Here is a 26,909-nt window from a genome sequence, read left to right on the forward strand (position 1 = left end):
TGACCTACCTAGTGGTGACTTTCGGCAATACACTGCACTCACAGCAGCTACTAGAAAGCACTGGAAAACAGGCCTTACAGAGCTGCCCACTTCCATGGGGTGCCAATATGTTGTGGTTGCGGCGGGCACCATAAAGGCGGTGACATGTCTATATAGGAGCATGACACTAGAGTCCCTGTCCCCGCTGGCTGCCCTGAAGCTTAAATGGGAAATGGACATAGGGGAAAGACATCCCAGATGCAGCATGGAGTGGGATAGTAGAGAGGGCCTGGAAAAGGACAAGAAATGCGCGATTTAAATTAGTGCACTTTCACATCCTACATAGAGCGTACTTAACACCAGCCCGCTTGCATAAATATTTCCCAACCCAGCCAGCATCTTGTCCGAGGTGCACCATGGCTGAAGAGGATTTCAAACACATGTTGTGGTACTGTCCCTCTCTTGACCTCTTTTGGAGGGAGGTGACGGCTCTGTTGATGGATATAACCGAGAGAGATCTACAACCCTCCATGGCTCACTGTATCCTACATTTGTTTCCCCTCACCTACAAAAACAAAATCACTAGCAAATTCATAGATTTGGGATTCCTATTGGCCAAAAGGACTATAACCTCCCATTGGAAAGCGAAAAAGGGCCCTAATATAGATAAGTGGAAGGTGTAATTCCGAAAGTGAGCTAAATGTGAGGGCACTCTCCTTTTACAAATTGCACGTAGAACGGGCAATGAGAAGGCGTTAGAGGGGGCGAGAGCCTGGGAAGGCTAGTGATGGAACTTACAGCCCCTGAAGATGCAGATTATGAGACCCGAGCAGATGGCCCCGAGACGCACACGGCATAACACACCACAATAGTCGGTAGGATTCCACTATGAGATAACGGCGAAGTGCTGCACTTGTCCCACATGTGAGACGCTTAATTCCACAGTGCTTTCATTGATCTCATTGCATAGAACGCACATTGTCTTGGCCCCTCAGGGCAACAGCAAATGGCCCACTATGACACGCCTGGGGGGGGGGTGGGGAGGGAGGGTGGGAGGTGGTTTGGGATGACTGAGTTGGGGCGGGGATGGGGTTTGGGGGGCAGTTGAGAATAGATATTAGCACGGCACCCACTCACAAACTGCGCCAGTATCGGGAATTCAAGGCGGCTGCAGATAAGGCAATAGACATTACTCTATTAATTATTCTGTTTCTTACCAAGTGCATTGGGGAATGCCGATATACAAATGTGTTATGACGATTACCAGTAATGCATTGTAAGTTGGCAACAAAACAATAAAAATTATGTTTAAAAAAAATCCCCAAAAAAATCAACAAGAATTGTTATTGTAACTACCCAGAGACAATAGACACACTAGATTCGTTACCGAATGCTAAAGCAACTCATGCATGACGACTTTTAATCTACTTACTTGGAACATCAGAGGACTAAATAACCACCGTAAGACTAGACTTGTATAGGCTTATTTGAAAAGGCACAACATATATATATGTTTTATGCAAGAAACGCAAACTAAACTAAATAACAAGCGTTATTCTAACTTTGCTAGAGGGGTGTCCATATTGATCAGATGCCGCATAGATTGGATGGAAACCATGACACATATAGACCCAGAGGGCAGATATGTGGTCCTAGGTGGGAAGTTTGGTGCTATAAAAGTTACACTCACAGCTGTATACCGCCCAAATGTTGACTCGCCAGATTTCTTTCAAACGGTGTGGGCTTAAATTAACGCGATGGGACATGACAATGTAATATGGGGTGGAGACTTCAATGCTCTGATAGATGACCGTATGGACAGGAAGAGAGGGGCTCGCAGACTGCACCCAAGATCTAATGAGACACCGAGTGCCATAATAACAGAGGGACACTTATCGGTTATTTGGAGACGCAAGCACCCGTATACATCTGAGGGCACATGTATATGATCACACCACAATGCCTGTTCACGATTAGACTACTGGTTGGTGTCACCAGACATAGCGGCCTGAATGACAGAGGTCAGACACCTATCCAGAACCTTGTCAGAACATGCTCCTGTTTTGTTGTGATGGACCATACCGAGGGTCCCTCTAAGGTTAACAATTGGAGATTCCCCTCACCTGCACTAACTGATACAGTCTTCAAGGAAGAAATCAGAGGAGATAAAGAAGATTACTTTGCTGCAAACACAGGCACAGTGCAATCCCAAGCTACTTTATGGGAGGCCTTCAAGGCGGTTATACAGGGGCAGTGTATCTCCAGACAGGCTGGGATATTGAAATCAATTAGGCTGACCCTCCAAAAATTTGAATCTAAGATAAGAACCCTGGAACTACAGTATTATAGAATGGAGACCTAAAACGTCTGAGAGATATTAAGAAACAAATATCAGAATACGATGAGGAGGCACTCAGAGAGGTGACATTTTTGGGGAAATATTCACAGGTCAGACGATATGAAGAGAGAAACAGACCCAGCAGAACTTTAGCTCACATGCTGCACCCACCTGGTAATGCCACGTTCATATTCGAGGTACTGGATGACAATCAATTAGAGGTCAGAGGTCCGCAAGAAATTTTAGACCAATTTACTAAATTCTACACCACATCATATTCCTCCTTCTCACTCACAATACCCACGGAGATGCAGATCTATCTAGATTCTATTGAGTTGTTGTGGCTGAGCGAAGGACACCGGGCCTACCTGAATGAGCCATATACTGAAGATGATATAAAACAAGAAATAAACAGCCTGCCCTCGGATAAAGCCCCGGGGTCGGACGGCCTCACAGTTGCATTCTATAAAAGGTATGCAGACCTGCTGGCCCCCCAGTTCCTGGGATGAGACACCGCCCTGGTTTCCAACCGTACGATTGCTACTTCAATCGTTTTTAAACGAATCAAAGCGTGATCTGGCCAGCCGGTATGAGTTGTCCATGCTGGTCAGGGTGTCCAGAAAGGATGTTCAAAACATTGGTGCAGTGACCGAGTGTTCAATACCCTGATGAATCTGCCGAAAACAATGGGGCAGTGAAACATGTCGGTATCAGGTACTGGTAGGCGATACTAAGCTACCAACCTTTGTTTTAATTCTTCAGCTCACACTGAAACGAAGAATAAAGTGATTGAGTGGGTGTGGCTGTTGATTTTATGTCACTCTGTCATCTTTGAGTTAATGTCGATACTCTTTATGTTGCACCTTTACACGTATTTCAGTTTATGTGTTGTACCTATTCTGTTTTCTTTTCCGGATTGGAAGGCAACCGATGATGAGAAAGGGGCATTGAGTTGGTAACATCAGCCAACATCCCCGAGGGTGTTCGCCCGTGAGGTGCCTTCCTTTCCACCACACATTTTTTCCTCTGTAGGATTGTACACATGTGGTGAAGTGTGGATAGATGTGCTTTCAGTGTAGAAAGCAGACATCCGTTGGACATCACTGCTGGACATTTTTTGAATTGAGACTGCAGTATTTAATTAATTGTGTGGAACAATATAATGTGTGGGGACTATCAGACATTAGAGGAGTGAAACCGCACTGCGATAGATAGCAGGGGTTTACCTCGGTATGTAAACAAAGAATACAACCTGAGTAATGTGTACTCATGTCTGTGTAATTTAATAATCACCCCAGGTATAGGGATCTTGTTGTTGATTGACCCCCAGCTCCTGACACAGTATGGAGAAGCCCATGAAACTGGGATTCTAACCCCCCACAATGAGAGAAGCAATAATATTATAAATCCTCAAGCCAGGGAATCCGCCAAATGAGAGAGACTCATATCGTACTCTGTCTTTAATTAATACAGATACTAAAATGTATGCTAAGTGTTTGGCAAACACAATTCAGCACCTTCTTCTCTTGATCGCCAGACCCGATCATTCGGGCTTCATCCCATGTAGACCTAACGCGCATAATGTACGCACTTTTTTGGCTGTACTGCATTATTTAAAGCCCCAAACACTTGCCTTGGCGGTGCTTTTAGATGCCACCAAGGCATTCGACTTGCTAGAGTGGCAATATCTTTTTCCTATACTAGCGGTATTAGGATTTAGCCCAACATACATTAACCAGATCAAATTTCTGTATACAAGCCCCTTTGCCAAACTTAGATTAAATGGATTGATTTCTTCACAGCTACCAATAACCCGAGGTACAAGACAGGGCTGCCCCTTGTCCCCCCTGTTTGCAATCGCTATGGAGCGACTAGCTGCGAGATTGCGGCAGCACCACGCGAACAGGGGACCAGGCTTTCCCACCAGGGGACTGATTGTATCATTATATGCAGACAATATCACATTATATATTACTGACCCGGCAGACAACCTAAACCCTGTGCTGCGGGAAAATCCTAAAATGGGGGGATACAAATAAATTGGACAAAGTCGGTTCTATTTTCATTCACGACAATATACCCGGTCAAATGGAGTACCCCTGAAATGGGCTGCAGGACCTGTTCGATATTTGGAAATATGGTTGAGCAGCAATATTCAAGAACCGTGGGACATGAACTATGGTAGGGTGATGACGAGGCTAGAGGGCAAGATAGGGACTTGGAATAGACTACCTTTGTCTTTGACGGGCCGTATAGCAATAGCTAAAATGGTCATTTTGCCTAAATATTTATATCTATTCATAAACATTCCACTTCCATTAACACAGGCCTTCTTCAAGACACTTTGGTCCCTATTAACATCACTCACTGATCTGGGCCGGAAAACAAGCTTGGGTCTCATGGGAGCTCCTGACGCTTCCCCTGGCACAGGGAGAGATGGGGGCACCAGACATTCCGTTATATGCATATTGGGCCAAGCTCAATTTCTCCATTATTGGATCCACCATGTACCGTTTCAGCCGCATGTTGCAGTTGAAGAAGATAAAGCTGCACCCACACTACTACAAATTACTATATACCAACCATATAAAAGACTGCGCAATGAGATTGACACAGTAGAGTCACTGAGATAGGGCTGGGAAGGTCTGATAAACAGACCCAAATTAGAGGTCCTATATGCACCGTCTATACCGGTGGCGCATAACCCATGTATCCCTGTAGGAATCTGGCTCTGTATATACTATACCAAAGTGAGGTATATTGTGCAGAGTCCAGTGGATCCCCAAAGGTAGGCAGAGGTAAAGTTAGATAGCACATCACTCTCTATTTGTGGTAGTGTGGTCGAGCAGTAAGGCAGAATCAGAGGACAGTGTTAAGCATTTGTTGTACACACTCAGTCAACAAATGAATTCACACAATCAAATACTGAACTTCAGACCAATTGTTTTTGTATAAAAATATTCTTTTCGTTATTTTATTTCCTAGAACCACGCAAGCCTGGCACAGGTAAGTAATAAGTACTTTGCAGTAAAGGTACAGATTGTAACAGTTTGGATTGCAATTGTAAATGTTCTTTGATTTGACTTACAGTATTGTTTCAGAGAAATGCAATGCTTTGTAAATACAGTACCTAGACTTGAAGTACGAGTCACTTATCTCCGGTAACGATGTATCAGGTAGAGACGTTGTCTAGCCGCAGATTCCTTAACGCAGAATTATCCCCAGGCGTCAGACTGGATCTGGAAAAGTTTTGCAGCAGCACTTCTGCGCGCCGGGGGACGGCGCCACACGACCCCGCCCTGACGTCGTCCACGTCAGGGAGGTCATATAAATCCCTCCCGGGGCGCTGACGTCAGTTTTATTCGGAGAAACATTTCCGTGGCACAACGCGGAGCCACCAACAAAACTGTGAAATTATGGGAACAGTGTGGAATGGAGGAAATAATCCGTAAAACGAAGAAATCGGATGGTGCATATCCCCATCGGAAAGGACAGTATCAGACACTGTCTACTCACAAACCAAGAAGAAAAGGCAGAGCATTGCTCTAAGTAACAACCCTGCAAAGCGAGGTGTGGACCCTCCCTAGAGGCTGAGTAACAAGGGAAGAATATCTTGACAGACAAAAGGTAGACTGTTATTACAACGCAGAACTGTGCCGGCCAACAAAGGCGTAGCACAGGAAGAACAACAATCTACTGCAAGAGGGCATGAAAAAGAATGGCACTTCCCCTATAGAAATGTAAGGCCAAAGCACAGCCCAGCAGATACCCAAAGAAGTCGACTGTAGAGAAGACAAGAGCCCTGAGTTGATGGAGAAGGCAGGAGGGAGGGACGGCAACAGGATAAGAAGAAGCTCCTGGTGAGGGTGAATCAAAAAGCACTGTTCCACAGGAAAAGAAGCCACCTGGAGGGAGGCAGTTGTATATGGCAATTCTTTAAAGGGTCGCACCAATGTGTGCACCCCGGATGAAAACCAATGCCAACTGAAAGGAGGAAAAGTGGAGAAGCCCACCTGGCAAGGTCCTTTGCGAACACGGAGGATGGGTGGGTGTTAAGGAATCTGCGGCTAGACAACGTCTCTACCAGATACATTGTTACCGATGGTAAGTAACTCGTACATCTGATAGACATATCTAGCCGCAGATTCCTTAACATAGAATAGATACCAAAGCCATGCCCCAAGGGGCGGGGTGGGTCTGCGACAGAACAATCAGAAAGTGCCTGATAGCACTGAGCCAGTCACAAAGTGACAGACTATGGAGAAAGCTGTGGCGGCGCACCCAGTCAGCAACCCAGCAGCTTGGAGAACAAAAGACAACGGGAGGCAAGGTATCACAAGACTCCCAGAATGGCGCGAAACCATACCCGTGTGAGTATGAGATGTAGAAACGGCACTAAGCCATATCCCAGACGGAAGAGAGAGTTCATAACGAGGAACTACCCCAAAGCTTAATGGTGCACTACGTTGATAGCAACGAAACCTAGAGGGCAATATGGAGGGACGTAACCAGAGCCTACCAAGCGAGCACTCGCAAGGGAGGCCGGACAGGCAGCATCCAGGATACAAAGGGCAAGAGGCAGGAACTGAGCAACGTCTCAGAAGTACAGGGGGGAACATAACACACGCCAAGTGCACACTTAGTCACATGAAGGCGACAGGGGCGGAAAGCACCACGTTGAAGCACACCGAGGCAGACCACAACGAAAACATACACATAGAAGACGGCTACGGAGACAACAAAGTGTCGTAGGTAAGATGAGTATGGGACTGCCCAACAAGGCAGTTTGAAGACCAAGGGGAGAACACACACACACAAGACAGAGACACGGGGCGCAACACCTGGAACGACCTTCATTAGAGGAGCTGTCCCACAGGCACACCAGACACCGATTAGGGTGACACCCAAAGGAAAAAGACTCATCCGAAGGGTGTGGCATCCGAGGCACCAAAGCGCCTATAAGAACCGTGAAGAAGAACAATCATAGCTGTTGAGAACAACATCAGATCTCCAGACCACCATCTCCGACCCGGAGGGGAAATGCACCCCCACAGAAGAGGGGGACTGTGCAGTTCATGAACGGGACAGACAACCCCCAAGAAAGAGCATCCAGAAGCGGAGGTCCACCCCAGGGAAAGGAACCCTAGGAACCCTCATTGCTAAAGATGCAGGAAAAGGCAAGGACGTTTATATAACCGTGCTATGAAAAACACCGCCATGCAGAACGGTGGCAATCTTGAGTACAAGGCACCCAACTGCTCCCCGAAAACTGGGATATAGGACCAGACCTTGCAGAAGCGAAGAGAGGTGGTGTGTAAAAAGGGATACCAACGGTCAACCCATGGGTATATATATATAGAGCAGAAAGTGGCCTGGGAAGTGGACAACGATGTCTTTGTGAATAAAACCATACTTTGGTTGCGTTTTATTGACGACCTCCTGCTAAAATGGGATGGAACGGAGAAAGAATTCATGAATTACTTTGAAATCCTAAACAATACATCAACCAAACTTAAATTCACATACGAAATGAGTGAAAATAGATTAGTATTTCTGGATACTGAACTCTACATAGAAGCAAACCAGATCCACACCACTCTACACAGGGAAAAAAAAGGCAACAAATTCAACTTTACATTCCAGCAGTTTTCATCAGCCATGTTTATTTGAGAATATTCCCTATGGTGAATTTTTAAGAGTCCGAAGGATATGCTCTGAAGAATCGCAATGGGAAGAACAAAGTGCATCAATAGCAAGAAGATTTGTGAGAAGAGGGTATGCAAAAAAACACATTAAAAATGGATGGGAGAAAGCAAAAAAAAAAAAAAGGGAATTGATCTCTTGCAGACCACCAAGAATGAGGATAAAAAGATGAAACAGAACCAATCAGGTTTATAACAACCCTAACAAAGGAGTCACCACAAATCAAAAATATCTTGAAGAAAAACTGGAAGACTCTCAAGCTGGACACCACCATAGGACCAATAGTGGGAAACGCTCCGCAAATAACATACCATGGGCACCAAACTTAAAAGATCGTTTGACTAACAGTCGTTTTTGAAAAGAAAAAAGAAATGATGGCTACAAAGTACTGGTTTTAAAAAATGCTATAACCGCAAGGTGTGCCAAATAGCCAAAAATGTACAAAATGTGATCTTGGCAAATGGTAAAATCAGGGATATTAAAGAACTAATAACATGCAAGACCCAATATGCAATCTATGTCATCGAGTGTCCATGTCATTTGAAATACGTGGGCAGCACGAAATGTGAATTGAAGAATAGGATTTTAGAGCATGTAAGGGCAACCATACATCAGGATAGAAGTAATGCCGTGGCCAAGCACATGGAAATCCACCATGATAGCAATTGGAAAACTTTGACTTTCTATGGAATTGATACAGTGAGAAAGCCAATACGAGGAGGGGACGGAGAAAAATCTTTAAGAATGAACGAGTCAAGACACATACTAAATCTACATACAATGAATCCACATGGACTGAATCAAACCGATGAGATGTAAATACATTTGTAAATAGTGTAAAGCAACTTTGATATTGAATTTCTGAATTCATGTTCGACAACACATGGGAAAATTAACCCCAGTCTTTTGCCATCACAGACTTTTCCAGGTTTTAATCACAGCCTAATTTGTAGTGAAATCCCACAAGTTTACAAAATGTTGATATATTTAATTTTTTATTAATTACATTTTTCTAAATAATTTTGTATATATTAAAAAAATTCTGCATAGAGAGGAATAACTATATATGAATTAAATATAATGAAAGAATATTTATAACTTTGAACTGATTGTTATAATGAATGTGCCACCGGAGGCTTAACACCACTGGAGGCGGAAATTGTTGCAAATTAATTTAGAACAGAAATGTATTCTTTTTTTATTTATAATTTTTTCTTGACCTCTTGAGTAGGATTAATTTGGTTTAAATTGGTTCATCTTATTTTGTCAGGATAATGTTTTTTTGGGGATCACGAAATGCAGCACGATCACTTTTCACTCAAACGGTTTGCACTACATTAACCACAATGCCCCAGTTTTACTATCACAGAATATGACATCATGAAGTAATGTTGTGTTAAAAACAGGAAACACCACAGGGGCGGCACCGTGAACAAGTTCTAAGGTTAGAACGAAACGCGTTGGTGTGTTTGTTTTGGATAACCAAATGAAATAAACAACTTGGAATTTTACAAACGTATTTGCTGAGGTGAGACCTATTTCTTTCTCAAAGGGAAGTGTTGTGGATGATATATATATATATATATATATATATATATATATATATATATATAAATATGTTGGGCGAGCCCCGAAACCACGCAGCTGAGAGCGCTATAGGAGGAACCCACCTAATGCACCCGTGGCAGGAGGCAGCCTCATGTTGAAACGTGTTGAAATACACTAAAACAAGTTAGTACAAGGAAAAAACCTCTAGAAGAGGTGAATGAGGCACACACGCAAGGCTCAAGCAAGGAGAGACCCGTGGCGTGTAGGAGGTAGCGTCAGGAGGCACAACGCTGAAAACCGGTAAGATAATGGCGTCATTAGACATAGAGAACTCAAAGTGACTTCCATGCCTGCCTGGCGCAGAGCGGAGCTACACAATAGCATACAGGTACCCCACCTGGAGTAAATCACACACCCCCAAGAAAAACAGGGGAACACCTCCTAGGGTAAACCACAGTCAGAGGACAGAACACAACAACCCGGGGAACACCGCCACAGCAGGCTTACTGCCAGCCCAAAAACGTATAGTCCAACTGATGGACGCTAAATGAAAGGGTAACCACCCCAGGATAGAACAGCCTGAGTCCTGCTAAGTACAGACCTATGGGGGATGGCGAAAGCACGCAAGGAGGCGTTGAACTGCCGAATCGGCGTGGGTATCAAACAAATGGACCCCATCAAAAGGCAGGTCAACAAGGCGTTCCCGGATATTCTCCAGGAAGACGCCATCCCGCAACCAAGCATGGTGTCATAGTGCAACCGAACTAGCCATAGCTCGGCCTAAAGAATCGGAGGTATCCAGGGCCGAGCGGATAGTAAATTCCGCCTGATCACAGCCGTCACAGATAAGATGGAGGAGGTCAACACGAGCGCCCTCAGAGGTGGAAGATAGAAGAGATTGGGCACAGTCCCAAAGGGCAGAAGTAGCCCCAGCCAAGACACACACTGTATTGAGTGAGCGAAGAGCTGCACTGGTGGAGGCAAAAATATTACGACCCCACGACTCCAGCCATCTGGACTCCCAGCAGCCGAGGCAAGGAGGGAAAAGCAGTTTGTAGAACAAGCCCCTGAATGTCTGGATGAACAAATAAGCAAACTGGATCGTTTGGAGCAGGGCGATGGCGGCATGATAGAACGAGCCACCGGATCACCAGATGCCGGCCGAGACCAGGTGCCCAAAAGGGCATCATAAAGAGAAGCTTCAAAAGACAGAAGCGGCTCAACATTCCCCGAACCGTGTTGGAGGACATCCAATAGCGGGTCAACAGGCAGGGGGACCGAAGGGGGCTGCATACTCAGAATGAGGGCGGCTAAGGAAACAACTCTTATAAATGCCGCACCAGCCTCGGTAGCCCTCTGAGGAGGGGACAGTAACTCATCCGTGGGTGAGGCTGTAAACTAAGCCGCCCACCCCAAGGGGGTTGACCGATGAACGGAGGATAAGCCCAATGTCCAAATGAAAGAAGCCCCATTGACAAATGAGGGTCCTGGTGAGGGTCTTTATGGGGCTCCTGAGGAGGCGGAGAGTCCGCCGGAGCCACAAATTCCAATGGGGGGGGGGGTGTTAAGGACAGATCCGGCATCGCTGGACTTCGGGGTGAAGCCCAACTCTCCCTGGAAGCCGTCCGGCGCCGACTCGACCTCAACCACGATAGCCTCCGGTTCTGAAGAAAGGAACAGTGCCGGAGCCGGGGAGGAAAGCCTACGGCGCAAGCCTAAACCACAACAGCAGGCTCCGGCTCTGAAGAAAGGAACGGTGCTGGAGCCGGGGAGGCAAGCCTATTGCGCCGAACCGGCGGCGGCTCGGCCTCTGAAAAGGCAGCCGCCTGTCCGAAAGGCCGAGGCGGGCTCAGAGCTAAGCTGCGAGCACCAGCAACCACCTGCTATGCCACAGAGAGCCCCACAGGACTATGCGGCGCGGTAGGGGCGCTGTAGTTCGAACAGGGGGACCCAGCCGGGCCGCGCCATGACAACACCATTTCTCTATCATCCCGAGAGGCAAGGGGCTCAGCCAGCGCCGGGGGCGAACCTACCGGCGAGTCCACCGGAGACCCCACACATAGCGGAGGGTGCGAGGATGCTCCAGGGAGAGAAGGGGATCCAAGGGAGGCCTGCAGGTCCACGGCATAAGCCGCCATCTGGGTCTGAGTCGCCCCCGCGCCAGGAAAAGGAGGATAGGGGAGAGACGACTTCAGGGGGTGCACATCCAGAGAAATCCGGGAAATAGTGCCATCGACAACAGAAGGAAGGAAGGTCGAGGACCTCGGCGACATGCGCCGGTACTTACCAGGAAGGGGCGAGTGACGCACACGGGAACCAGACGGCAACTGACGCCGCAAACGGAACCCACTGCCATTGGGATCTGCTGCCGAATAGGAGGCCGGGGGCCCTGACGACTCGGAACGGGACAGGCAAGCCGAAAGTAGCTTCATCCGGCGCTCCCACCGGGAATTCGCTAGAGTTGTTGGCAGGCGTCGCAATCCGTCGAGTCGTGGTGTTCGTACAGACACCACATGCAGATACGGTGTGGGTCCGTCACGGACATTTGCCGCGAACTGGAGGCACACGTTTTTAAGCCTGAAGGCATCGCGAACTGTTCTAGACGCGAAGCGTCAAAGAGGCCTGAAAAGAGGCCAGAGGAACCGGTTACTCCGGATTCGCATTGCAAGCGGAAAAGAAGGAAACTGACGTTAGCGCGCCGGGAGGGATTAATATGACCTCACTGACGCCACGTCCGTGGACGACGTCAGAGTGGGGTCGTGTGGCGCCGTCCCCCGGCGCGCAGAGGTGCTGCTGCAAAAATTTGCCGGATCCAGTCTGACGCCTGGGGATAATTCTAAGTTAAGGAATCTGCGGCTAGATGTCTCTATCAGAATGGGCTTTTCAGTAAAATACCAGTTAAGTTACTTTTTGGATTACACACTGTAGTATACCTGGATATTACACTGGGATATTTCCTGTAAACAGGTAAGTAAAAGCGTTTTTGTTAAATCGTGCAATTTTAAAGAATTTCTTTAGGTTCTAAAACTCCACACTAAGAAACCTTTTGAAAAAAACAGTTAATGTTATCCTATGGATGAAAGGAAAATGATACTTACCAGTATGCATCTGTTCTTGGCATGTAGGGCTGCAGAGTCACACACTATTGCATAGATAGCCATCTGGTGGTAGGCCCGGATGATTACACTTTGTTGCTGTCTTGGAAGAGTCTTTGTCTGTTAGATGACCCCGCCTGTAGATCGTAGTGCGCATGGGCATCGGCTCCATCCTCAGACTGTTTTTTTCCGCCATCGGGCTCGGATGTGTTTATTCTTCGGTCCCGTTACCGATCTCCTTTTGACTTCCAGTCCTACATCATACCATCGGTATCGTCTTTGAGAGTAATTCCAGTTACCCGCGTCGAAGAAAGGCTTGCGCTTCTCGATTCCAGCGTTCGTCTGGGCCGTCTGGCCCAACTGCGCCATTGGGCCTTTGGCTCATGGAAAGAACACCCTTCAAGAGGTGCCCTCAGTGTGGAAACAAATTCCCCACACTGATCTTCATGAGGTTTGCGATCTGTGCTTGTCCCCAGAGCACGAGAGTCGAGATTGCCTGGCCTGCGCTTCGTTCCGATCCAAGAAAACCATCAGAGACCATCAAGCTCGAAGAGTCATGGCGCAGTCCTCTTCATCGACACCAGACCTCATCATAGACGAGGCTTCGGTTCCACCTCCACCGTCCGGGTCCATGTGCACACCAACCAAAACCTTCAGACGCCCCGCCTTCTGGCTCGGCAACGAAGAATCCAAAAAAGTTTCCAGTCGACTCGGGCTCGAGTCAGTCTGTCGGTCCCGACAAGCAGAAGGTCCTCAAACCAAAACTAACTCCGGCACCGAAGCAGACCTCGGTACCGAAACCGGTCGAGTCGAAAACAAGTTCGGCACTGAAAGCGGTTCCCAAGCCTATCGAACCGAAGACAACTCTGCTTCTGAAAAAAGTTGACCCGAAGCCCACCTTGGCACCAAAACACACTTCGGCTACGAAGGTCGATGATCCCAAATGTGCTTCGGGAACAGTAGTTCCGGATCCAAAAAGCTCCGATCTGAAAAAGAAACATGACACCAAGTCTTCGGAACCAAAGCCAAGATCCGCTCCAAAGACAATAAACACTGTAAAATCTTCGAAGTAATTCGGTCCCAAGCAAGACAAATCAGCACCGAAAAAGGATACTTCCGCAGAAGAGCTTTTCTACCCAGATCCAAAACAAAAGACTCTTCGTATTAATCCAAAGTCTGGAAATGTTATTACAGTGCCTGTAAAGAGGAAAATGGACTCTCCCAAGCCACCTCCAGTTCCTCTTAAAAAACATGCTCAAACTTCCCCATTAAGAATTCCTTCAGCATTGCTAAAGATACCAATAGACATTTCTCCTGCACACTCACCATCCATCACACATAGCCCTACACCACAGGATGATGACGATGAAGACAATTATTCACATGGGGTAGAAAGTGAGCAACACACAGATGACCCAGATAATATTCCTGGGCAATCAGATGATCCCTGGGAAGATTATAATGCGCCAGATGCACCAAATCTGCCACAAGATGACGCATACCCTTCTAGACCATCTCCTCCAGATGACAATATTGGATTTACACAGCTCATTCATAGAGCAGCTATTTTCGTGGAGTGGACTTGCATACAGATCCAGTGGAAGAGTACTTCCTTATGGATACATTACTGTTGTCACATAAAACCACAACCACATTACCAATACTTAATGGACTGGTAAAACATGCACCAGAGGTATTCAAAGACCCCTTCAGAGCCAGGGTAATTAACTCCAGACTAGAAAAAAAGTATAAAGCGGCTCCAACTGACCCAGCATACAACAAAGGTCAGCTGCCATTAGTAGTCTCAAATGCGAGGAAAAGAGCTAACTCGCCGACAACAGGGGATGCTCCACCGCCTGATAAGGAGTCCAAGCTTTTAGATGCTTCAGGAAAACGCACCATCTCACAAGCAGCCAATTTCTGGAGAATTGCTAACACTCAAGCTTTGTTAGCAAGATATGATCGAGCTCATTATGATGAGCTAGAAACACTTATGCAGCATTTACCAGAACAATATAAAGCCAGGGCTTCTGACTTAATACAAGAAGGCAAGGTTCTGTAGTAGGGGATCTCTGTGTATAGTAATAATGTAGTGAATAGTCCCGCCCAAGTGCGTGGACCCCGGAGCAATCGGAATAGTCTCTTAAGTTGTCTTCTTCTGCAGTCCTGCATAGACACTTAAGAGAAAATCAAAGACAAATAATACAGCCTAAAAGTACAAGGCTACACTGGCCAGCACTTCATCTTGAAGTGAAAAAGATAGCCAAATAATATTACATTTTATACACTTTGTAAAGTTTCACACCTAGAGAAACTCCCCTTCACAAAAATCCTTTGTCATGATAGAGAGGAAGGGTTGGACAGACAAGCCCCATAGGCTGCCATTATGTGTCTGGAAAAGGGATACCGTGCCTTTAAGGAACTCTCCAGAGTCCCTCGGTATCCCAGTATGCACAGCCAAAGGCCTTTTACTTTCAGTTCTTTTTTCCGACTCCTGATAGCAGGACCTTGGAGCATTGAGCTCTACCTTTTTGGGTATATATTCAATATTTGGAACTGTTTCAGTGTTTCACTCAACGTCTGGGGTCTTCCTCTTCCAGTTGCTGTGTTTTTTTACCAGTTTTGCCACCTCTATATTGTCGAAATGCCAGCTTTATTCAACAAGTGCCCTGAGTGTGGTAGGAAGAATGCTAAATCTGACCCCCACAGAGTGTGTATACTCTGTCTCCCTTCTAGCCATGTCCCTGACTCGTGTGATATTTGTCACTCTTTCTACAGGAGGACCCTGCATGGCAGGGAGAAGATTTGTCTCCAAGGTCTGGAGCAGAGGAGACATCAAGAAACAGGTGGGACTTCTGGGCATCGAGGGACTTGATCTTCATCCTCTGCACGTGCATGGGCCTCTGGGGGACTCCCCAGTCAAGAAAAGGCCCAAAAACGGCACCGGTCCCGGTCAATGTCGATGGCTTCGACGTCGGCGTCGAGAGGTATGACTATCATCTGCTCCCCATCAACCCAGGGCTCTGGTTCGAAGCGACGTCGTCGTTCGGCGTCGAGGGGTAGGACGTCGAGACCTCGGACGAGGTCGACGTCGAGGAGTTCACCAGCGTCGACACACCATCGACATCGTGATGAATCCCGAAGAGGCAGGCGCTCGCCGTCGAGGCGACACCGCCGTTCGCCGTCAACGTCGACGCGAAGATCAACTTCGATGAGAGAAAGATCGTCGTCGAGGCGAAGACACTCGATGTCGGGGAGTTCGTTGATGTCCGGAAGGTCGACATCGAGAAGAGAGACGTCAAAGAGATCGATGTCGAGGGGAAAAAAGTTGATGTCACGCAGACACCTTTCTCGCCCTTTGCTGCCTTTGGTGTCAGGACTGGAAGAACCGGCCATGGAGCTGTTTCTGACGCTGGCCTCTGTGAAGTCGTACAAAAGGGGGTGGTGATGGACGGAGCATCTGAATCAATCAAACACTCACACCCAGTCAAAAGATCTGGGTTTGATTCATCACCGTTCTTTAGCCCACTCTGCCACCCCAGTTCAGACATGGCTATATGCAAATCAGTCTGACCCTGTGCCTCATGGGAACAGTCCAGCCCCAACTGCCAAGCCATGCCTTCCATGGACCGGAAACAAGCTTCCGAGGACCAGTTTCTGGCATTCCAGCCGTCTTCAGCCCGGCTTGCTTGAATCCAGTGGCAAAGTGAGCAAGGGACTCACGTCTGAGCATACCTTGCCACACTTATGGTGGCCAAAAGCGGTACAAAAGGGGGTGGTGATGGACGGAGCATCTGAATCAATGGAACACTCACACCCAGTCAAAAGATCTGGGTTTGACCCATCACCGTTCTTTAGCCCACTCTGCCACCCCAGTTCAGACATGGCTATATGCAAATCAGTCTGACCCTGTGCCTCATGGGAACAGTCCAGCCCGAACTGCCAAGCCATGCCTTCCCTGGACCGGAAACAAGCTTCCGAGGACCGGTTTCTGGCATTCCAGCCGTCTTCAGCCCGGCTTGCTTGAATCGAGTGGCAAAGTGAGCAAGGGACTCACGTCTGAGCATACCCTGCCACACTTATGGTGGCCAAAAGCGGTACAAAAGGGGGTGGTGATGGACGGAGCATCTGAATCAATCAAACACTCACACCCAGTCAAAAGATCTGGGTTTGATCCATCACCGTTCTTTAGACCACTCTGCCACCCCAGTTCAGACATGGCTATATGCAAATCAGTCTGACCCTGTGCCTCATGGGAACAGTCCAGTCCGAACTGCCAAGCCATGCCTTCCCTGGACCGGAAACAAGCTTCCGAGGACCGGTTTCTGACATTCCAGCCGTCTTCAGCCCGGCTTGCTTGAATCCAGTGGCAAAGTGAGCAAGGGACTCACGTCTGAGCATACCCTGCCACACTTATGGTGGCCAAAAGCGGTACAAAAGGGGGTGGTGATGGACGGAGCATCTGAATCAATCAAACACTCACACCCAGTCAAAAGATCTGGGTTTGATCCATCACCGTTCTTTAGCCCACTCTGCCACCCCAGTTCAGACATGGCTATATGCAAATCAGTCTGACCCTGTGCCTCATGGGAACAGTCCAGCCCGAACTGCCAAGCCATGCCTTCCCTGGACCGGAAACAAGCTTCCGAGGACCGGTTTCTGGCATTCCAGCCGTCTTCAGCCCGGCTTGCTTGAATCCAGTGGAAAAGTGAGCAAGGGACTCACGTCTGAGCATACCCTGCCACACTTATGGTGGCCAAAAGCGGTACAAAAGGGGGTGGGGATGGACGGAGCATCTGAATCAATCAAACACTCACACCCAGTCAAAAGATCTGGGTTTGATCCATCACCGTTCTTTAGCCCACTCTGCCACTCCAGTTCAGACATGGCTATATGCAAATCAGTCTGACCCTGTGCCTCATGGGAACAGTCCAGCCCGAACTGCCAAGCCATGCCTTCCCTGGACCGGAAACAAGCTTCCGAGGACCGGTTTCTGGCATTCCAGGCGTCTTCAGCCCGGCTTGCTTGAATCCAGTGGCAAAGTGAGCAAGGGACTCACGTCTGAGCATACCCTGCCACACTTATGGTGGCCAAAAGTGGTACAAAAGGGGGTGGTGATGGACGGAGCATCTGAATCAATCAAACACTCACACCCAGTCAAAAGATCTGGGTTTGATCCATCACCGTTCTTTAGCCGACTCTGCCACCCCAGTTCAGACATGGCTATATGCAAATCAGTCTGACCCTGTGCCTCATGTGAAGTCGGCGCCATCAAGACTTCAAAAGAAGTACGGGTCCCCGGATTCTGATCCAGCATTCTTGATAGCAGATCCTGTACCGGATTCTGTCATTGTGACAGCGGCCAAGAAACAGCATTCTACTGCCCTGTCTACGTTCCCTCCGGACAAGGAGAGCAGGCACATGGATTCGGCAGGAAGGAAAGTCTGTAGTACGGATGCCACTTCGATGAAGGTAGCTAGTGCATCAGCACTTTTGGGCAGATATGATCGCTCGTTGTGGGAGACCCTGCAACAATTCATTGAGCTCCTCCCAAGAGACAGGAGGGAAGACTTCCAGGAGATTCTGAATGAGGGCATGATGGTCTCAAATCAGGTCGTCAGTTCGGCGGCGGATGCCTCTCTCCTGGCCACGCATGGGTACTGCCATGGCATTAACTTGAGGCGACATTCCAGGTTGCGCCTTACCTCTCTTAAGCCTGAGGCACAACAGCGGATTTCTAATTTGCCCTTTTCAGGATCCACCCTCTTTGGGGCTCATGCGGACGTGGGGATGGCCCGCATGAAGGCAGAAGTGGAAACGCTGAAGGTTGTAGGTTTGGAGAAACCAATGGATCAGCGGAAGTCGTACCATCCCTTCCAGAGGCGTTACTCTTCCCAGAGGTATCAACGGGGGCAAGGTCGCCAAGCTGGCCAACAGCAGCAACAACAACAGCAATACCAGTGATAACACTTCCAGAAACGTCAGAGGGAGACAGCAGTCCTCCTCGGCGAATAAGGGCCCGGCCGGCTCTAAGCCCTGAGGAGTTGCATCGAACATAGTGTTATCGGTTTTAAGGTAAGTGTTAGGTAGTAAGAGTTGAGGTTCTGACGGTAATCTCAGGGGTCCGTCAGGGATGCACTCTCGTTACACCCTCAGCGGCACTAGGGCAGCCAGTTGCAGAGTGCTGAGGCCCAATTGTATCCAATGGCGGATAGGGGGCCTCCGGTTGGTGGCTGATGGTGAGCAGGCCACAAGGTTGTGGAAGCAAGCTCCTGGTGTTAGGTTCAGGGCAAAGGGGGATCCGGTTTAGCACACAAAGTTCACCCGCAGCGGCGCAGTGGCGGCTGGGTGAAGTGTGCTGTTTTGGCATCGGATGCCCTGTCGTTTTCAAGGGGGATTTTCGGTTTTGTTTTATAGCTGCAGGCTCGGTCGAGGATGACTTTCGGGAGGAACCAACAGCTGGGCAGGTAAGTTGGAGGGCTCGGGGACGTAGGTGCACCTTGGGTTCTTTTCTCCAGGGCGCAGGGCGGCTGGATGTAGGGGTGTCTTTTGAGGTCTGATTTCACCTTATTGGGCCACTCGCAGTTGGGGTGGGGTGTGAGGTGTCTCCATGCAGAGGCTGCAGGCGACGTCAGGGAGTCCTAGAAGGGTCAACCCACGGTGGACTCGGACTCTGGAGTGATGGGGGACCTCGCTGGTACTGGTGGGCCACTCGGACTCAGGCCGTAGGCATCGGGTGCAGGTGTGGTTCCAGAAATCGTGTTTCTTTGTACTCAGCAGCCTCTGAGTCTGTCTTGAAAGTTTTCTTTTGAACAGAGCTACTGTTCACAGGAGATCCGGTCTTTGTTAAAGGCAGTCAGTCCTCCCAGGGGTTCTGGAGGTCACTGGCTGCAGGACAAGGCAACTTTTTGCGCAGGATCTCTGGAAACTGCAAACGGGCCGATAGGGCTGGGGCCAAGTCAGTTCTTCTCTGCAGTCTCCTCTGCTTGGTGTCTTCTTTCGTCCTACTTCTTTGTAATTTGTGGGAATTTGTCTTCTTGGTTCAGGGCTGCCCCCTAAATACTGTATTTAGGGGGCATTTTAGGGGTCTCAAGATCAGTAGCCAATGGGCTGCTGACCTTACGGTGATTACACCCTTGGTCTGCTCACCCCACGTGGGTGAGTGGGCACAATTGTTAATCCTGATTGGAGAGTGCAGGTACTGAAGAGTGGACTTCACCTTGTCTCTCCTATCCGAATGGTGAGATTGGCAGAGATGGGCACATCTTCTGGGCTGTGCTAATTTTTCCTGCCTGTCTTCCCGACGAAAAGGAGTAGAGACAAGAAGCGGACCTGCTCCTGATAGCAGGAGAGGCTGGGGGGTGCCGTTACAGAGGCGGCAAGGCCTTTCAAGCTCCCCTGCCACAGTTGGCACTTCCCGGCCAGGGGGAAATTTAACCACCTCTGCCCAGGAAAGGCTTTGCTTTTGGGCTCAGGGATCAAAGGCTCACACCCCAGGGGTCCAGAAACATGTCTCTTGGTGGCAGGCTGGTGCGTACCAGTCAGGGAAGCCACCAGAGGATGTTCGTTTTTCAAGGGGCATCTCTAAGATGCCCTCTGAGTGCATTGTATAATAAATCCCACACGGGCATCAGTGTGGGTTTATTATGCTGAGAAGTTTGCTACCAAACGTACCAGAATTCAGTAAAGCCATTATGGTGCTGTGCAGTTCATAATGACAAACTCCCAGACCATATTCTCTTTATGGCTTTACTGCACTTACAATGTCTAAGAATGGACTTAGACGCTGTAAGGGTATAGTGCTCATGCAACCGTACCCTCACCAGTGAGGTACTGCACCCAGCTAGAGGGGTGTTTTACCTATACTGTAGGCAGTGAGTTGCAGGAATGGCACACAGGAATGTGTGCAATGTCGACTCTTCACTTTTTCTCTGCACCAAAACAAGCAGCCTGCAATGGCAGTGTGTGTGTTAAGGTAAAAAGGACCTGGCAAAATATGTGCTGCAGCCCTAGAGGCCTTCCCTGGTCACAGTGCCCATTGTATCCATTGTACCTTTTACAAGGGACTTAAATGTGGACAGGAAGGTGCCAATTGGGCGTACAAAGGTACCATTTTGGGAAAGAACACAGGCCCCGGGAACCAGATTGGCAGGGACCAGGGCACATCAAGTCAAAGTGCATCAGAAATCTGGAAAAAAGCAGGGGTGGTTACTGCAACAGAAACTCAGCTTCCTATACAGATGAACCTGAGATAAATTAAGAGACTCCTAAAATGTTCCTTCAAGTTAATGTGGTCAGTGTAAGATGAAATTAGAAGATGCTTGAAAGTCAAATTCAGGTACTCATAAGAGCAAAAGCAGTAATGTCCTGAATCGAAAGTCATTGAAACTTGCAATACTATAACCAAATTAGTATTTTAATATGGATAAGCAGGTTATCTAACAAAGACAACGAGCTGCCTGCAAGCTATAACATTTGAGCCTGCAGAGGACCTGGAAATAGATACCAGTATTATAAACCGAGAGTAGAAAACTGTTCCTGTGTAAGGACTGAGGAATCAACCTGCAACACAAACTCCAATGTGATGTGTTTAGGAAATTAAGAATGGCTCAGAAAAGCTTACTGGAACTAGTACGTTGGGAGAAAAGGAGAGCTAGAAACCTACTAAAATTTAGACTATAACAAGCAGCTTCTCAATTAAGATGAAATAAGAATTAAAGACTTCAACTCGATCATGGAAAAGTTATTTCAAACATCAATAAACATATTGGACCTGCATATGTACCTGGTCTTGTGAATGATCATTTATAACAGTAGGTACTCCTGCCGACTTATTAAATGTCCTCAGCTGGGTAGAGGTACCACTAATATTGATTGTAAATGGAATATAAGCTGCACAATGTCACTTAGGGTGGGAGGACATTGTACTAATACTCAGAAGGGCTAGGTGGGGCCAGTAACCTCTTAGTTTATTATATTAAGTGACCAAAAAACATACAAAAGTAACATTCTGCCAGTCACTGTCCATTAAAACAGTTTTATGGCAATACTAATCTGGGTTACAAATAAACATCACTGGAGACATGGCAGAAATTCAATATAGTTTTTTCAAACTCAGAGGCAATAAAGTCATAAATTCCAAAGTTTATTTAGGGAAACGTAGAACTTCACTAGGTGTCTTGTGCCTTAAACTCACACTCATAGTACACATGTGATGTGATCTGTTGCTTAAAAATAGAGGTATCATTGATTGTGAAAAGACATGCAAACATCAAAGAACAACACTTGTTTGACTGTCTCTAGATTTGTAGTTTTCACTTACTTCCGGGCCAAATATCCTCTGCATACCGCCTGGAAAAAGATGATGACATCAGTAATCTTCAGATCCCGTTCTTCTTCCAAATGTGCCAACACTCCAGCTCTGAAAAATATTTTACTTTGTCCGATCCTGAACAAGTTGGGATCCAATTCCAAAGATCGAATCTGTGGAAGGAAAATCTACTTTAGGATGCTCATATCAGCAATCTGACATCACTCTCTAGCATTTAAGCTCGATTAAGTAGTGATTCACCTCGTTTTGGAATCACCTTTGCAAACCATTTGAGAATTCCAAAACAAAATCATATTCTAAGTTATTACATTTGTGCATTAAAACTAGTGATAGCACTGTATTTAAATTAATAATCTTTTTGAGTTACTTGTACGTAAGTATTTGCATTATAATTAGAGGATCACTATGAGAACCCCGCACTGGTATGGCAATCTATTGGGACGTTTTACCAGCAATGGATACCCATTCCTATAGATTTGTATGTGAACCCTTCCAAGGTTCTAGACTGGATGAGGAACTCTTTAGGTCACAACAACAGGTCACTAGTGACATTGGCGTTTGAAGGAATATGCCTATTAGGAAACAGTCAAAGTACATCTATTCATTGAAGGTGGCACATTGTGACATATGTAACTGGCTGGAACTTACCATTCGTTCACAAGCCTGCTTGCCGTCCATGAAGCCTTTGGGTATAGCATTTGGCGTTAGGATTTCGTACCTAAGAATCAGAACAAATCAGGGGTAAGAAGAGCAACTTAGGAACACTACAAAGTCATGATTAGCAATCAACTGAAACTCATCATATAATAGAAAGCCCTGGAATACAGTCAAACAGAAGAGTAATGTTTGGGACAGCCTATCTGATGCCTAAAGAGAACAAGCATTGAAAATGCAATAGGTCTCACCTTTGAATAAGTTAAAGCCATTTGCCTTGCTAATGGTATTCTATAGCAAAGAAAATGGCTTTAACTTAAAGAAATGCGAGACCTATTGCATTTTTAATGCTTGTTTTGAATAATATTTTCCCAAGCGCGCGGCACCCTCCTCCCATCCTGGTAGATGTCAGCTGCCCCTGCTACCGAGTCATGATCACCCTGCTACGATGCTGCAATGGCCAGATAATGTACCCTTCTGTCTCTTAAGAGCGATTAAAAAGGGTGTCATACAGTGCCAAGACACTTTTACCAGGCAAGTGTGTGCTTTATAGCTGCAGTCAAGCAGTTGGTGTCAAAGCATTTTACACTGGGCTCCGTGGCTTTCAAAAATTGTGAAGAGGATTCGACTGCAGGACGATTTTTCTTGAGGTACATATCTTTCCGAGTTAAGCTTAATTATGAGTGAAAAACAAGCCACCTACCAAATCTCTACAATGTTGATGTCCTATCTGAACCAATGAAAGCAGGGCAAGAATTTGTTTGCAACATCGCTGCTTGCCCTTTGACTGTGTTTCTTTTTAACACTGAGGTGTCATTCTATACAAAATGAAGGTGGAAAGTATGGAAGGAACAGTTAAAAGGGCAGGAGTATACAACTTTATGTAATCTAGGAGTATATTGAGATCTGGCCTTTTAGAAGATTGCAATGGCTCTGCCCAGGAAACCAACTTTGATTGGTCTTTGAATTGTTATCTTGGTATGGGGGGTGTGGGGGGTGGGAGTAGCTCAGCAGTAGACACAATCACGCTTTTAATGGGTCGCACAGCCCCTGTTTTTTGTCATCTGACATAAGTATATATATATATCAGAATCCCTGCCTTGTGCATGCTCCCATCTAAATTAGTGGATTGACCCCCATTTTCGGTCTAGAAACGTGCACACAGGATAATTCAACATCCAGCGAAAATCAACACATCTCTAGCTACTCCATTTAACAAGAAACATTAGCCAGAATAGTTCTAAAGCATCTAACATGGAGCACCAACAAAACGTCCCCTTTAAGCAACCCCACCATAAATATTCAACACAACACTTAACCAGCACTCTGAACTGCCACCCAGGACAGCACAGATATTCCACATGGGCTTGGATTATGCTGCACCGATTTGTTTTTTAGCAATAGTATGCAGCATAGCCAATGCTGTGCAGCATGGCAAAAGGGAGAAAAATGCAGTGACAGTCATGTACATGCATCACCACGCTTTCGCGTGCATAAAAATGATACAGGTGCCTTTTTTTATTTACTTATATGAGATGGATTGATAAAAAAATTACGAGGTGCCAAGCCTCCTCCCCCAGGATGGGCAGGGTCCACGAAGGGGAAGCTTCAAAGGCTTGCCGCCTTTGTGAGCTTCCCCAGGCCACTTGCTGCTTTCAGCAACTGGTCCCCAATGGTTCTGAACCCCACTTTGGGCGGGAGAATGGGCTGGAAAAACAAGTGAGGAAGAGAGGTGTGCCCACCTCTGTGAAGCACAACTCTCAGTACCCGCCATCTTGCAGATGGGGGGGGGACTCCCCCAACCAGGGAAAAGCGTATGTCCCCCTCCCACTGGAGGGTGACATAATATGGGGTGTACCCACTCCAGGGAAGGGACCCATTGGTCCCAACCTTTTACCTACCTGTAACACCCCTAAATCTAGTATTTAGGGGCAAACAAGAACCTTGCTTCCTCAGACAAGAACCTGCAGCTAGAAAAGAACAAGAAAGACTGTAAAGCTGTGCCGAAGCTAACAATAGGAAGACGCCCACTGACTTGGCCCAAGCCCTAACGGTCTGTCTCCACCTCGAACCTGCTCCTGCGAAATCCCGGTGTGTCTTGCAGCCAGCAACCTACAAAACCCCGTAGGACCTGCCTGCATCAACCACAAAGACTTTGTCTCCCGTGAACACAGGATTTGTTCATCTGCAGCCTCTGGCTCCGGACGGACACCTCAAATCTGCACCACTCTGCACTCTCCGTCCACGGCCCAAGCTCGAGTGGGCAAACACCACGAGGAGGTCCCCGCGGCGATAATGACCAGGGATCCGGTGACCCCTGACCTGCCTCAAGCATCCAGCCGACACCTGCAGTCTAAATCCGGAAGGTACCCCAGCCGTGACCAGGAGCTGGTAAGAAGATCCGCCTCCAAAAGGCACCCCTGAACCCTACGACCCATGGCCTTAGGTGGCCAAACCGACGGTGTCTAACCAACCCCCAACTTACCTCTCGAAGTGGTGGTCGCACCCAGAAGACCTTTGTCTCCAAGCCTGCAGTGCCTTTGCGAACCGGAGGTCCCGAAACAGGGCGCCAGACGTCGAAACAGCACCTTGCACCTGGCAGCCCCAGTGCCGCTGAGGGTGCACCTTTGGTGCTACTTTGTTTCCCTGTGCATCGCTAGGTGGCGTTGTGCGGCTCCACGTCTGTCGCTGGCGTCCTAAGCGCTGAGATGACATCACGGAGAGTACTTAGGCCCCACCCATGCACACTGACGTCAGTTCTGTACATGACTTTCCGCACCAGGAACGCAGAGCCATGCAAGAAACTGACCACTGGTGCCATGAAACTAGGGCCCTGAAAGGAATGACCTTAACCCTAGAAATCAGTTTGCAGAAAGGGGAGGATGGATGGGGCAATAAGGAATCTATCACTAACTAATGTCTTTTACAGATATATCATTACACAAGTAGTAACGTGTGCATCTGAAAGAGACACGTTAGTGATAGATTCCCTACCTTAGAATAGATACCCCAGCAATACCAACCCCGGTGGTGGGTCTGCCACTAAGATTACACCAGAAAGTCACGGAGAACAGAACGGCCAAAGAAGCCGTCTCTCCGGACTTGACTGCCAAGGCAGTAATGCGTGGTAAACGTGTGCAGCGGGGCCCACGTAGCTGCATCACAAATGTCCAGCAAAGGAACGCCTCGTCCCAAAGCAGTAGTGGCTGCCTTTGCCCTGGTCGAATGGGCATGCAGCCCCACAGGAGGCTCCTTCTTAGCCAACGAGTAACATGCTTTGATGCACAGAACGGCCCACCGAGAGATGGTTCGTTTGTGCACAGCCCAACCTTTTTTGGCACCCACGTAGCCAACAAAGAGCTGGTCATCCACCCGGAACTGTTGTGTGCACTTCAGAAAAAATGAAAGCGCACGTTTTGGGTCCAGACGGTGGAGCCTCTCCTCCTCCTTTGAAGGATGCGGAGGGAGAAAGAAGGTGGGCAAACTGATGGTCTGCTCGATGTGGAAGGGCGTGACAACCTTAAGCAAGAAGGAAGGGTCCTTAAAACCACCATGTCCGGATGAACAGAAAGGGAAGGAGGTTTAAAGAAAGAGCCTGGAGCTCACTCACTCTTCTGGCAGAGGTGATAGCTACCAGGAATTCCGTTTTTAGAGTGAGAAGACGTAAAGGACAGTTATGAAGGGGGTCAAAGGGAGCACACATCAGATAGGTTAAGACAAGATTTAAGTCACATTGAGGCATTATGAAAGGCACAGGAGGAAACGTGTGTGTAATGCCTTTCAGGAAACGGTTAACAACTGGGGACTTAAAGAGAGACGACAGATCTGGAAGTCTTAGAATGGCAGAGATGGCCGAAAGATAACCTTTGATAGTGCCCAGAGCATAGCCCTGCTGGGCCAAGGATAGTAGGAACAGAAGGACCTGAGAAAGAGGGTCAGAAAGGGGATCCACAGCCTTTGCTGTGCATCATGCCACAAATTTGTTCCACCTGCAGGCGTATACCGTCTTAGTGGAGGGACGCCAGAATGACATTACAGACTTCGGGAGGAAGATCGAAGGCTGTCAACTGTCGCCGCCCAATCTCCACGCATGGAGGTGGAGGCTGGACAGGTTTGTGTGGAGGATCATCCTCTGCTGCTGCGACAGAAGATCCTCCCAAAGAGGCAGTCAGAAAAGGGGGATCGTCGCCATGCTGGGTTGCTTGGATACCAGTATCTTCGTGTCCACTCCGGAGCAACAAGGATGACTTGGGCCTGGTCG

At 47.7% G+C, this 26,909-nt stretch overlaps 1 protein-coding gene across 6 annotated transcripts in view; it reads right to left on the reverse strand.

The window, feature by feature from the left end:
- MYH10 (myosin heavy chain 10) overlaps nt 1-26,909 on the reverse strand; it is a 1,407,286-nt gene that overhangs the window by 594,948 nt on the left and 785,429 nt on the right. For all 6 annotated transcript variants that reach the window (XM_078654665.1, XM_078654664.1, XM_078654663.1 and 3 more), the window contains 2 exons: nt 22,643-22,712; nt 21,986-22,146 (listed from right to left, as the gene is read on the reverse strand). In XM_078654665.1, coding sequence (XP_078510791.1) covers nt 21,986-22,146; nt 22,643-22,712 — 231 coding nt within the window. The remainder of the gene's footprint in view (nt 1-21,985; nt 22,147-22,642; nt 22,713-26,909) is intronic.

This window comes from Lissotriton helveticus, chromosome 7 (genome assembly GCF_964261635.1).
Source record: "Lissotriton helveticus chromosome 7, aLisHel1.1, whole genome shotgun sequence".
Lineage (NCBI taxonomy): Eukaryota > Metazoa > Chordata > Amphibia > Caudata > Salamandridae > Lissotriton > Lissotriton helveticus.